General features: G+C 35.5%; 1 protein-coding gene across 1 annotated transcript; it reads right to left on the minus strand.

Annotated features, from left to right (window-relative positions):
- Positions 1-526: 526 nt before the first annotated feature.
- Positions 527-5,255, minus strand: LOC306849681 (matrix metalloproteinase-9-like). Its single transcript, XM_079384901.1, has 13 exons — positions 4,963-5,255; positions 4,598-4,836; positions 4,372-4,520; positions 4,159-4,287; positions 3,315-3,488; positions 2,978-3,151; positions 2,719-2,892; positions 2,487-2,642; positions 2,129-2,333; positions 1,876-2,009; positions 1,628-1,778; positions 1,414-1,517; positions 527-1,327 (listed from the first exon to the last, which is right to left on the minus strand). The coding sequence occupies exons 1-13, from the start codon at positions 5,095-5,097 to the stop codon at positions 1,227-1,229; spliced, it is 2,025 nt and encodes a 674-aa protein (XP_079241027.1). The 5' UTR covers positions 5,098-5,255; the 3' UTR covers positions 527-1,226.
- Positions 5,256-13,051: the final 7,796 nt, after the last annotated feature.

Consider the following 13,051-nt stretch of genomic DNA (forward strand, 5'->3'; position numbering starts at 1 on the left):
ACGTTACCCCACTGCATATCCTATCATTCCGCGTCATTAATTTGACTTTTAATTTAGGTCTTATTTATAAAAATGAGTTTCACTTGTTTTAGCATTGTCTCTTACGGTGAATCATTTAGAGCAGCGTTAAAATATCAACGCACAGTCAGATTGCTCTTTGCCTATATCATTTTAAGATTACAGATTTTAAATGTCAGAAGTCCCCCTGAAATGACATGTTTATTACATTCCTCACAAGCCCTAGTGACAATTTAAATAATTGTAATTTCTTCTATCTGTATTTATGAGTGACTGTATCTTTAAAATGATAAGTTTTTATAAAAAAACTTTCTTTCCATATTAATCAGCTGCTAAATGTCAAACACCAGTGTGGCAACAGTTTAAAATAGTCTGCAGTAATTATATTTTGAATATTAAAGAACTACAGCGTTCTAACCTTTGAAAACATTATATAGATCAAATATTTTGCGGCATTTTCAAATATGATTAATTGTTTAGATATAATGATAGAGCAGTTGCACAAGGATTGAATGGTCTTGTTTACAAATTTATTGAGTAATCATAAACAATGCAACAAACAAATAAAAATAAATAAGTGGAATGTGGAAAATTAAATTAATAATATTAATATGATCATTCACACCAGGCAAATGATTTCACAATATGCCAAAATCTGGGCTAAATAACATCTCAATATTAGCTCGAAGGCTAAAAATAAACCTTTGCTTAGAAAAATGTGAGTGGGGTCAATACAGAAAATGGATGCTTTGATGACAACAAATGCATTTAGGCTACAATGTTCCTGAGGTGACTCCACTCATACATTTACAAACAAAGTTAACTCCTAGAATTAGACTGGCAGTACCTCATTGTAGTTTGACAGAACAAGATTATAGTTTCTCTTAATGTGCTGTTAAAAAAACTCATCATGGACAAAGCAGTTGTATAGTAAGCTGAAATAAATTATAAGACCACGTTAAAGCTAACAGACAAATATGCCTAACATCCCATTTCATGTGCCTAAGATAATTGCAGTGTTAAAACAGTTCTTTTCCTATAACAGTTAAAGTCAAAGTCCCCATAACAGAGACTTTACATTTAATACATTCTGTCTGCGTCTTCCTCTCTACATTTTACACTGAAGAGAAATGGTTTCCCTTTTAAAAAGGGCTCTGTCATCAGGTTAGGATGTTGGATGTTTTCACTGTGCACAGCGACTGCACATCTTAGCATTTTAGGAGGTCGTACTTCACATAACCCACTCGGTCAACCTGCCTTCTGGCATTCATTCTCCAGTAGAAATTCTCCCGACAGAAGTAAAAGAATCCTGAAAAATAGCAGAAACAAATGTCATTTGCTTGATCAGATAAATCAGATTTTAATAACTATTTTAGACTATTAATTTTTACTTACCCTTGTAGAGGAACACGTCATGTGAATCAATGGGCACTCCACCAAAAACAGAGTCAGTGAATCGTGGGTATCCTCCGTCTATCATCTGAGCCTTTACATCAAGTCTGTGACAATAAATAAGAGATAAGAATACTGTGGAAAAACTACAATTAAAGAGCTTTACACTTTCCGATCAGCTCTTGCATGTTACAGTCCTGAAGCAAAGTTTGCATACCTCCAGAAGTTCTCCCCATTAAACAGGAGCACCTTGCCTTTTCCTCTCTGCACAGTTCCATCCACTCTGTCCAAGTTGCTTGGCAGGCCGAGCTTCTCGATTTTACGTGGTCCAAACACCTCATTTCCAGTATAAACCCAGAACTGCTTTTCTGTGTTCATGAGATACAGTTGAAAAAGCACTGTTATATATCAACTTCAACATGTTCGGCAATAATGGCGAAATATCTCAACCTGGTAAATAAGTACCTGCAAAGAAGTAGATCTTTTTCGTAAGCTGCTCCTCAAAGGCAGTGTTAATGACAGCTGGCAGAGCAGGCCACTTCTGAGATATCAAGAAAGGACCTTTGCGTTCTCCTTTGTTTGAGATCTTCCAGTAGTGCCTTTGAGAGAGAATTTAGAAACATGTAATTGAAAATAAGGCATAATGTTTCATTTTATTTTCATTTCAAGTTGTATTTGTATGTTCATAACACAATATATGTAGAGTTATAGCTCATACCCATCCTTGAAGAAATGAAGCTCTTTCTGGATTTCAGTGATGGCATCAAATTCCTTGATTTGGCAAGCATCCTGTGAAGGGTCGACATGTACTGTGGTAGAAACAGTGGTTGTTTTCTCACTTGGGGTGGATTTAGTTGGCCTAATCGAAGAGGAAGTGGTGAACTGTGGTTCTGGAGGAGTGGGATCAGGGCCAGTTTTAGGTCCTGAAAATAAATAATTAAATAATATAGCTATTAAGACCAGAATTGTAAAAGACTGTTGGGTTTCAACATAAAAAAAATCTTGAATTTTGAATAAGAAAATGCATAGTAATCATAAAAATCAACAAATGATGGATTGTTTAATTGGATAAATACCATAGAGAAACTGAATGCCCTCGATATCATCACGATTCAGAGAGAAATCCTCTACATATTTGTACATGGGAAACATCAGAGCGTCTTTGATGTTGGAGTGGTCCAAACCAAGTGCATGTCCAAACTCATGAGCAGCCACCAGAAACAGACTGTATCCTGTGAGAGAAAAGCTGTTAGCCAAGGTCTCACTTTCCAAATTTTGTAGTGTCTGAAGGAGATGATTATCACTTACCCCTATCAGGGCAAAATCCCCATTTTTTATCTGAGTCATAGTTGCTGGTGGTTGCACACCAGAGTTTTCCATCACTACGGCCTTCACTGGTGCAAGAAGAGTATTTGGTTCCAAGGAAGGTGAAAGGAAACTGGCATGGCTCACCTTCTGAATTTCCACCAATCACAGCTGTATCTGTGAGGGGAAATATTGTATTATAAAATATCTTACTTCATTAAAGTTTCAGGGTTCAGTCTGAAGGTACGAAGGTACTGCTTACCTCTGTTAGGACAGAATCCATACAGCTTATCAGTGTCAAAGTTAGCAGTAGTGGCACACCAGCGATACCCATCATTTCGTCCATCTTTGGTGCAAGAGTCATATTTTTCCCCCAGAAACACAAAGGGGAAAACACATGGTGCTTCGTTGCTGTTCCCGTCATACGTGAAGAGAACTGGAAGAAAACAAAGAAAAGAATGTTAGACATGCTCATAATAATAAATACTTGTGGTTGTTCAAATATTGTGGCATTAATTCCACATTTTAAGGCCAAAGGAGTCAGTTTAAATGTCTGTTTCGGAATTAAAGCCTCATAAAATCATGACTGGAACACTTACGCTCACTGGGACAGAAGCCAAATTTCTTGTCCTTGTCGTAGTCTGCGGTGGTTGCGCACCAGGGGAGACCATCTGTACGCCCCTCTGTGGTGCAGCTGGAGTAGGATGTTCCCTCAAACAGGAAGGGGAAGTGACACATTGCACCATCTGCATTACCATAGCGGGTTTGAATCGCTGAAAAAAACACATCAATGTCATTGTCTTCTTCACAAATTTTAAGACAAGGTATACAGGGGTAAACATGACCTGACCTGAGTGAGATATATATATATATATATATATAATTGGCTATTTTATTGTTATTGAATAAAAACTTAAAGCAAACATTTTATATTACCCAGACCCAGTTTAAAAACAGAGCTACAAATTTGAAAATACAAAACTCATTTATATGAAAGATATTAAGTGTGATATTATATGCTATTGAATGGAACCCAAAGCTAACATTTCAAATATTACCACAGAACCTGAGTTTAAAAACAGAGCTGTACATTTTTATATATAACAACTCATTTATACTACATATGCAAAATACTATACAAGAAATAATAAATACAGTATGTTCCCAAAATGAATGAATTGCCTTTTTTATTGATATCGGATGGAACTCAAAGCTAATATTTAAAATATTACCCCAGATTAATATATTATCTCAGTTCGACAAATCCTGTTTTAGGACAGTCTGTCACTATACACTCAAAACTGTAGAGGGAGCTATTGTTATACTGTGCATCTCAAAGCAACTGTTACAGTCTGATGCTACGTGGTGTTTAAAGTATTTATACATTAAATACATGCAGTGAAAATGGGGTGCATTGAAATACAAATCAAGAATCACTCTCACCTGGTCCAGAGCCAAGGGTCCAGTATTCATCATCATCAAAATGGGCATCTCCCTGTACTCCCTCACCTGGAGGATAGGCGTGAGCCAGAAGCCCATCTTTCCCATCAAAGGGGTAGGGATCGCCGTGATCTGAAACAAAAACAACAGCTCAGTCCAACTCGTTACACAGTGTGAAATCTTAATCCTTTAATTTATTACAAAAAGTAAACTCACCAGCTTTGCCAAAGGAGATCATGATGTCAGCAGTGCCTTCATAGAGGCGCGTGAATGTCAGAGGGGTAACGTCACTCCAGACTTTGAAAGCTCTGGCAAAGGCGTCATCAATCAAAGAGGCTTCCATGTCAGGTGAGTAGTTCAAAACCCTGTTTATCAAAGCAATGCAATGGATTACAGTGTGCTCATTACAAGTGTTGTAGTCAAAGTGTAGATAATATCCCACCTGTATGAAACATCATTGTGATCCCACTTCAGGTCTCCTGTGAAAGTCTGATAGTTGCGGATGTCTGGGACCCCACAGCGAGGCTGCTTCATGGCATCAATCGTGGACTGGTCAAGAGAGCCTGTCTCCTTCAGCCCGAACTGCCTCTGGAGCTTCTTCAGTGCTTTAGAAGTGGACACGACTGCCTGCAGTCCGCTCTTCTGGAGAACATCGATGTAGCCGTAACGCTTCAGGTACTCCTGGAGTCAAAAATTTAGATAAGAGAGGAATTCATATAGAATAATTAAATCAACTGCATTGTCCTATTTCAAAAGCAGATGACTGAATATCCAGAGAAACCATGAACTAAAACTTGATATACTCACATCTGCCAGCTGTGTGTCTGTCATGTTCTTGATCACATCTCCAGGGAACGTCACATACACGGATTTGAGTGGCACACACCAGGCTCTTAAAGAACAGGTTCCAAGAACCAGAAACGCTAAGACTCCAAGTCTCATGATTTGCACTTCAAGTCACAGATCAAAGTCAAATTTGAAACTATAAGAACAGTCTTTGAAGGAGATGAAGTACAAGCAATGTTGTTTCTTCTTCTCCTGCTCTGCCTGTCTTCTCTGGTGCCCTGAAGGTAGTATTTATGTGATCCCAGGGCTTAGTCACTGAGCACCCACCCACCTCCAGTAGGTCATTTCAGCACTCCCACTTACTGTACTAGCACTTGCCCACTGAGAAGGAGTGATTTTTTTTTAAATCCATTCAAAAAGACGGGGCTTTCCAACAACCTCACATTAAGCTTGAAGACATAAAAGATAACAAACAAAGACGGTCTTGTCTTTAATCAAGTTTCGTAAAATAAATTGAAACTCATAAATATAAACATAAGCAGGCTATTAATTAAAGCACATTTTGAAATAAATATAACACATTTAATAAACAAAAATATATTGTATAAATAATTGAAAGAAATTGGCTATATGAATATGACTGTATTCATGTAAAAAAAAGTAAATAAATAAATAGTACAGATTTTAGCAACTGGATTTTCTTCATTAATTGGTTGTATGAGCATAAAAGTACTTAAGAACAAGAAATATAAATAAATAAATAGTATATATTTTTGGCAATGATCTATAAAAGTATACATGTTTTTATGGAAAATAAAGATAAAGATAAATAAATAAATAGTATATAATTTTAGCAAATTTCTTTATGAGTGTAAATGTATTTATGGAAAACAAACAAACAAATATATATTATGCATTTTAGCAGTTAAATGTACAAAAATATAAATAATTTTTTCTAAATTAATAAATAGATAATTTCCTGTCAAGAACAATGAATGGGCTTAAAGTCATTCTGTATTTGAAAACATTGGGAAACCCATTAATTTGAAATAGTGCCAGGTAAGCAGCCTTATTGTAATCTCCTTATATTTTTCAGCAGCATTGATGAAGCTGAGTGACGAACACATACAGGTGTCTTGCCAACACAGATCTATTAACTTACAATGTTGCACAAGTGTATTCATGTGCGCTGTGTTGACATGCAGATTCTGAGTAGTTTGTGCTCAGAGGCAAAGGACCATAAATTACTCTAGAGTAGTATACTTCAAGTTTATTTTATTAACTATACTTAAGTAAAGTTCAAGTGTATTTTTAAGTATACTTTATGTAGTAAGTATACAAATATCAGTGTACTAGTAGTATACTTGTAAGTGTACTATTTCAATACTCCTTGGGACTAAATTGGCCCACTTTCTAGTATATAAAATATACTTTTAAGTGTACTTTAAGTATAACAGTAGTAAACTGAGTACACAACTAGTTTACATCAAAGTTTTTAGCTTATACTTCACCTTTACTAAAAGTGAACTTACTGATATTTTACTAATTAAATACTTAGCATTTTTAGTATAGGCTACGTTGAAGTATAATCTCAGTAAACAACTAATTGAATAGTTTAAACTGCAAGTATACTCGTAAGTTTTCTTTAAGTGAACTTTACATCATACTTATACTACTATGTCCCTATTTATTAATTTGTATATATTTTGTTATATGAATATCTGAACATAAAAACAATTTGTGCTAAGGGGGCATTTTACCCCACCCATGGGGCAAAACGCTCCAATTGGGAGGGGTAAAATGCCCCCCAGTCTGACAAAGCAATTTGGTTTAAACCTGCAATATCAGAGTACAGACAGTTTTTGCTTAAAATTAAAAAGAATATAATCAATAATTATGAATTACAAAATTAGAATAGCCTATTTGAAAAAATAAATAAATAAATAAATGTTTGCTGATGTCAACTGAGCTAATTAATTAGCTACCTGATGCTAACTTGAGGTAATTTTTAAATATAAAATCCAAATATTTTTGGTCAACCATCTATTTAGAATACATTTGATGGAAAAACAAAGGATTTGATTTTCCGAACGGAATAACTACAGTAATTGCCCATTGACCCCTGGGGGCGTTTTACCTCACCTGCCTGGGGGTGTTTTACCTCACAGACTATGTTTGAGAAAAAATGATGTCATTCTGAAAATATAATTATATTTTTATTAAATAACACGCACTCCCCTATCTACAGGCCCTACTGTTCTCATATCACATATAACTGTGATATTCTACAAAACAACAAGCTTTAAAACATTTTTTCTTACTGCTGAAAATTAGATCATTTACTGTGAAATCCGTTTTCATTCCAGTACATCACCAGTGTGAGCTTCATGGTGAAAACGTCTACATCACTCTTGTCAACCTAGTCCATAGTTACAACAAAAATTTATCTTGGCATTATCTTGTGGTTATTTTGGGAAAAACAGTAGGGGGCGTTTTCCCCCACTCTACCCTACAAGTCAAGAATACTTAAATGTCATTTTAAGTAGCTATATTTAAGAAGTAAATAAAAAGTAGACTAAGTATACTAAGTAGACATAAGCATACTTTCCTATTTTTAGTTTAAAAGAAGTATACTAATAGCACACTTGAATAAACTTCTTTTTCGTAATGGAAGCCATCAGCTGTTTAGTTCAGAAAAAGTTGCCTAATTGCAAATGAGGATGTAAGAGTATTAAGTGATGCCATCATATGCTAATATCCTAATTTCAGTCACTGATGTATGTTTGTGTCCGTTTTTTGGGAAATTCTGTTGCACAGACCTCACATAACACTGACGACATATTTGATATCATTGCCTTTTCTAGTTATACACATCAACAAATGCATCAGTACATTAATAAACTGTGACACAAACAAACAGGAAAGACTTCTTGCCTGGCATATTGCTAAAAGTACCTTGCATGTCTCTATTTTTGACATTAAAATTCATTTCCTCTGTCAATGTACACTTGATAATGAATCAGCCGCTACAGCGAGGGTGGTGACTGCCTGTATGTTTGCTATTTTAAGGACATGAATTAAATTAGTTATACAGAATAAGGTAGATAAAAGTGTAATATGGTTTTTAAACAGAACAATCTAAGGCTGTAAAGCCATAGTGGGACAAATCTGAATTGCAGTAATTGATTCTGACACAGTGATGGGAAAATACTGCATAAAACCTGATTGTATTAAGACATTCTTGTGTCTGACACTTCCGATACTATTGCAATATCCTTTTTAATTATTTCATCAGGATTGAAACACAAACTTGATCACAAACAAGCATTAATCACTTTCAACACCATAATAACACAAATGCTTAATTTCACATAATTAGACAACATGAGAAACCAGGAAATAGCAGCATTTCAGAATTCTTTTTTACATCTGCCATCCATTCTCTCATCAGTGCCAGTGTTTTCACATGCATAAATGAGCCCCATGCCGGCCTCTGAGGATTCATATGTTGTTTACTGAAATTGTTTCGTTGGTCATTTTCAGATTTAGTGGACGCCAAGAGCAAGGGACACATGTTTGAGGTGTTTGTGTCATGACATATAACATTTCAGGACAAGTGGATCCCAGTTGAGGTTTCGTCGCTTGCATGTTTGACCCCCAGAATGTTTTCATAAAACAACTAAAAATAGGTTTGGAACTGTAATCTGTATGTATATAGGCCAACTATATTTCTGATTTACATGAATTTAGAGTGAACTGATATAGAAAGCACAACTTACATGGCAAAATATCAAACATATTGAGAGCATTTTATCAGAAATAGTTTTTATGGTCCACTGTAATGTCTGTATCCTGTGGGTGGAGTTGTATTGGAAAATGGATTTAATGTGTTAAAAGGATAATAAAAATTACAATATAATGAGGTCACTTTTTAACCAGTTTTTTTTGTGTGTGTGTGTGTGTGTCTGGGCATTGATGTGTGAGTTTAAATTTGGGGTGTTTCACTCACATAATGGTGAGTAAGAAATTATTAGGAAATGTGTTGTAAATTTGCAATTCCTGAGACAATTGCTCTCATGTATTTTCATCTATATATATGCTGTATGAGATCTTTATTAGATCATTTAAATTCAAATAGAAGCTTAGTCCTGCATCATATTTACATAATAATAGCTATATATCTATACATATATATAATCCAAATAGAAATAACAGAACAATATTTTCTTTAAAAAAATGTTTGATCATGTTGAGGTAGAGTAAGTCCACATGAAGACTTGTTTAATGCATAAACTGTGCACAATTTTCTCAGTAGACAACAAGGGAGTGACTCTATTTAAAGACAAAACAAGGGAAATATATTGGTGTTTATGTTGTTGAGACGGCTGGCATTTGATGTGGAGAGCTCTGTTGTTCATTTAAAACCCTTTTGAGGACGAACTTTCCCACTACGAGGAGGGATGTCAAACCTAGAACAACACAAGAAAATAATTTCAATATGAATTAGCATAACAACAACAGACACACAAATGCAGGCAGGCTACATTTAAAAAGCAACCAAAATCCACAATGCATAACAAAATTTGTTGATGTTGATGTTGGTATTATAAAAAACTCTTCTCGAATGATTTCTCACTTCATCTAGTATTTCTATATTCTGACTGGCTGACATGCTGTTATTTTTTTATAGTAATCAAATCCTGTAGCTGTAACTATTAAGCTGGGTTAATTTACTGGACATTTATTTACAATCATTTATGCACAATCATACAGGCGCTACTATTTCCATCTCTCACATATCCAGATTTCACAAAACCTATCCAGATTGCTTATGTGGAAACATCTGTATCTGTTTAAGTACGGCGTCAAGTGAGTAATGAAAAACGGCTCCAGGGTTGTACAGAATGCCGCAGTGTTTTTGCTATTTTACATGAAAAAAAAAAATGCCTAGCATAGCCCCCAGCATCTTCTGCTGGGAACAGATCAACCTGCCTTGTTTGGCAACAGTAAATGTACCCTTTATTTGAGAAAACAATTCTCACACCATATGTTACAAGAGGAAACCACAGCAAACTGACACAGGTTATTGCATTACGACAATGAGGATGTGTGTGTGTGACATCAGTGTGAATGTGACTACGCAATAACATAGTGTGGTCTGAAAAGATCCTGTGTGAAATACACTACTGTTCACCCATAGAGTCGATGATGGACAAGGCCTCTTCTTAAACTCTCAGGGTGAAGCATGAAAATAATTATGTTTTAAATGTCGCAGGCAGAGATTACTAGCAATAAAACAACCACAGCTACATAGTCTGCCCTGCCCTGGTCCTCCAGCCAAAGCCTTCACAGACACTGAACCCTCACACTTGGCTTTGTCCCACTCCAGCAGGCTGCTTTTTAGGAAAACAATGCTCTAATAATATTTTATGATATGTTTGGCCCATGGTATTTGTGTTACGAAATGGCTGAACAACTGAATAAACTGTTCATAAATCATTGAGGGTAATTCTGTATTGTGTTTATCACCAATGACCGCCAGTAAAATGAAGGGCTGCACCCCAGCCATGTAGGCCTATTCTATAAAAAGTTGCTTATATCATTGCTTATATCATATCAGGAGTGAACTGGTATACCAGAAAAATGATGCTTCCTGAGAGTATTACTTCTGGGTCATTTAGACTATTCAAGCATATACTTGCTCACCAATTTTCAAAATTTCCATAGCTTATTGTGAACAATTCATCCATGCATATGTTTCCTTTTTTATTTGTATTGACCTCACAATGATTAACCAAACTGTCATAACTGGATCTTGACAGTGAAAATGACAGACTTCTGGACATCTGGTGATGTTTGCAGGACTTCTCCAACATTTTAGTTCACTTAAACGGTTAGTTCACCCAAAAATGAAAATTAGCCCATGTTTTACTCACCCTCAAGGCATCCTAGGTGTATATGACTTTCTTCTTTCAGACAAATCCAATTGAAGTTATATAAAAAATTGTCCTTGCTCTTCCAAGCTATATAATGGCGTAACGCGGAAGCGTGGAGGAGAGACAGCAAAACAAAACGCCAGCCATGAATTAGAAGCACAAAACAAGGATTTGTAAAGAAACATATCGGAGGATTTTGAGACAAGCCAAGAGGAGACTGGTTTTCCTTCGCAAAATTAAGGAAACTTTGCTTCCTTTGCTCCTGTAAACAAACTTGCGAGACTTGCAGATCTCACAGGTGCATGCACATACGTCCAACGTCAGCCGCCTGGAACAGCTTCCACGTTTGACAGTTAGTGGAAGTGAGAGAAAAGTGTTTATAACATTTTAAATATTGATATTTTTCATACAAAAACGCATTGATTCGCTACAGGCCTTTATTCATCCCCCGGAGCTACGTGAAGCACATTTTATTATGGATGGATGCGCTTTATTTGACTACTTTTGGACTGTTAAAAAAAAAAAAAAAAAAAAAAAACACCCCATCCACTGCCATTATAAAGCTTGGAAGAGCAAGGACAATTTTTAATGTAACTCCAATTGGACTCATCTGAAAGAAGAAAGTCATATACACCATATGCAAGCTCACATTTATCTGCTCTTTTCAAGAGCATTACCCACAATTCAAAATCCAATCAACAACCCATGCATAGAACTGACTTTTTTTTTTTTTTCGATAATTGATTGTAGTTTTCCAGGCTACAAGATAATCATAATTTCATAATAATCATCAAATCATAATAAGTAGTTAAACTAGTCATAATACGTAGTTAAACTAGTCAAGCTTTTCATTTGAAAACAAAACAAAACACAATCAAGACAATTAACTAAACTTAAATTACATTAAATGGGGAAAATTTATATATTTAAAACATCAAATTATTTAATCCACAATTTAAACACTGTTCTATTTTTGTTGGCACAAAAACAATGAGGTTTTTGATTGGCAAGTGATGACGACGTCCATAACACTGAAAGGTCTTATCACAACTGACACTATAAGAGTCCAATAACACAAGCTCATTAATGCAATCTTAATTAAACAGCATATTTAGTTCCCAAGTAGAGAATGCATCATTTGAGTCCTGAATGCAGTTGTCACTCATGCAAGTAACCAAACTTTGCGAACGTAACTGTATACAGCAATAAAGTATTAACAACCATACTGTGTTACTGTGTGAACATGGCCTCTGTGAATCGACTGAATCATTTTATACACATCATGTGCTGCTGTGTTGACATACTTTTCCAGCTGCAGGGAAAAATAACTAAACAATGTTAGACAAAGCTACTCTGCCGGTAATAAGCAAAAAGTGGCATTTTTAGGCTTTTATCATAAAAGGCACTTGCTTTCTGCTTTGCTACTAGCGCAGCACATGCGGACTATGTGTTTGCATAAGAGGTTGAATCATTTCCTGTGGCTACATACAGTATGTGATGACATTATAGGAGGTAAGGGGGGATTTTCTTTTTAAACAGAGGGGTAGGATATGAGCCACCATACCGGACATATACCAACACTAGCAGTTTCATAGAAAGCTTAAGTCAACAATTACCAATGCTAAATATGGAACAACATGATAACATCTACTCCCTCAAGTTGAGAATGAAGTATCCTGAGTCCAAGATTTCTTAGGAAACTGGAACAGTCACCATCCATTAAAGTTCCTTGCAGTTTCAGAATAAGATGGATTGACACTGACTCTATCCCATCACCTGTCAACTACAATCCTTCCTCGAGAGAGCCATCATCAAATCAGCCTACTTTCACTTCCATCCCTATACCTACTCTGGATATACCCTGCAGCGGGTCCTGCTTACACATACTCTCTCTAGCACTGATCTGCAATAATAAATATTTTTATATAATAATAATTGATAATAATTGCGTGCCAAATCAGCATATTAGAATTTTCCTATGTTATCATCATGAGACACTGATGACTTGAGCAATGGCTGCTGAAAATTCAGCTTTGCCATCATCTGTAAAATTAAATTTGAAAATCTATCAAAATAATAATAATAATAAACTTTATTTTATATAGCGCCTTTAAAAGTTGCATCTCAAAGCGCTTTACATACAAATACAAATATGAAGTAAAAAAGATACACAC

This window comes from Barbus barbus (genome assembly GCF_936440315.1).
Source record: "Barbus barbus genome assembly, chromosome: 29".
Classification (NCBI taxonomy): Eukaryota; Metazoa; Chordata; class Actinopteri; order Cypriniformes; family Cyprinidae; genus Barbus; species Barbus barbus.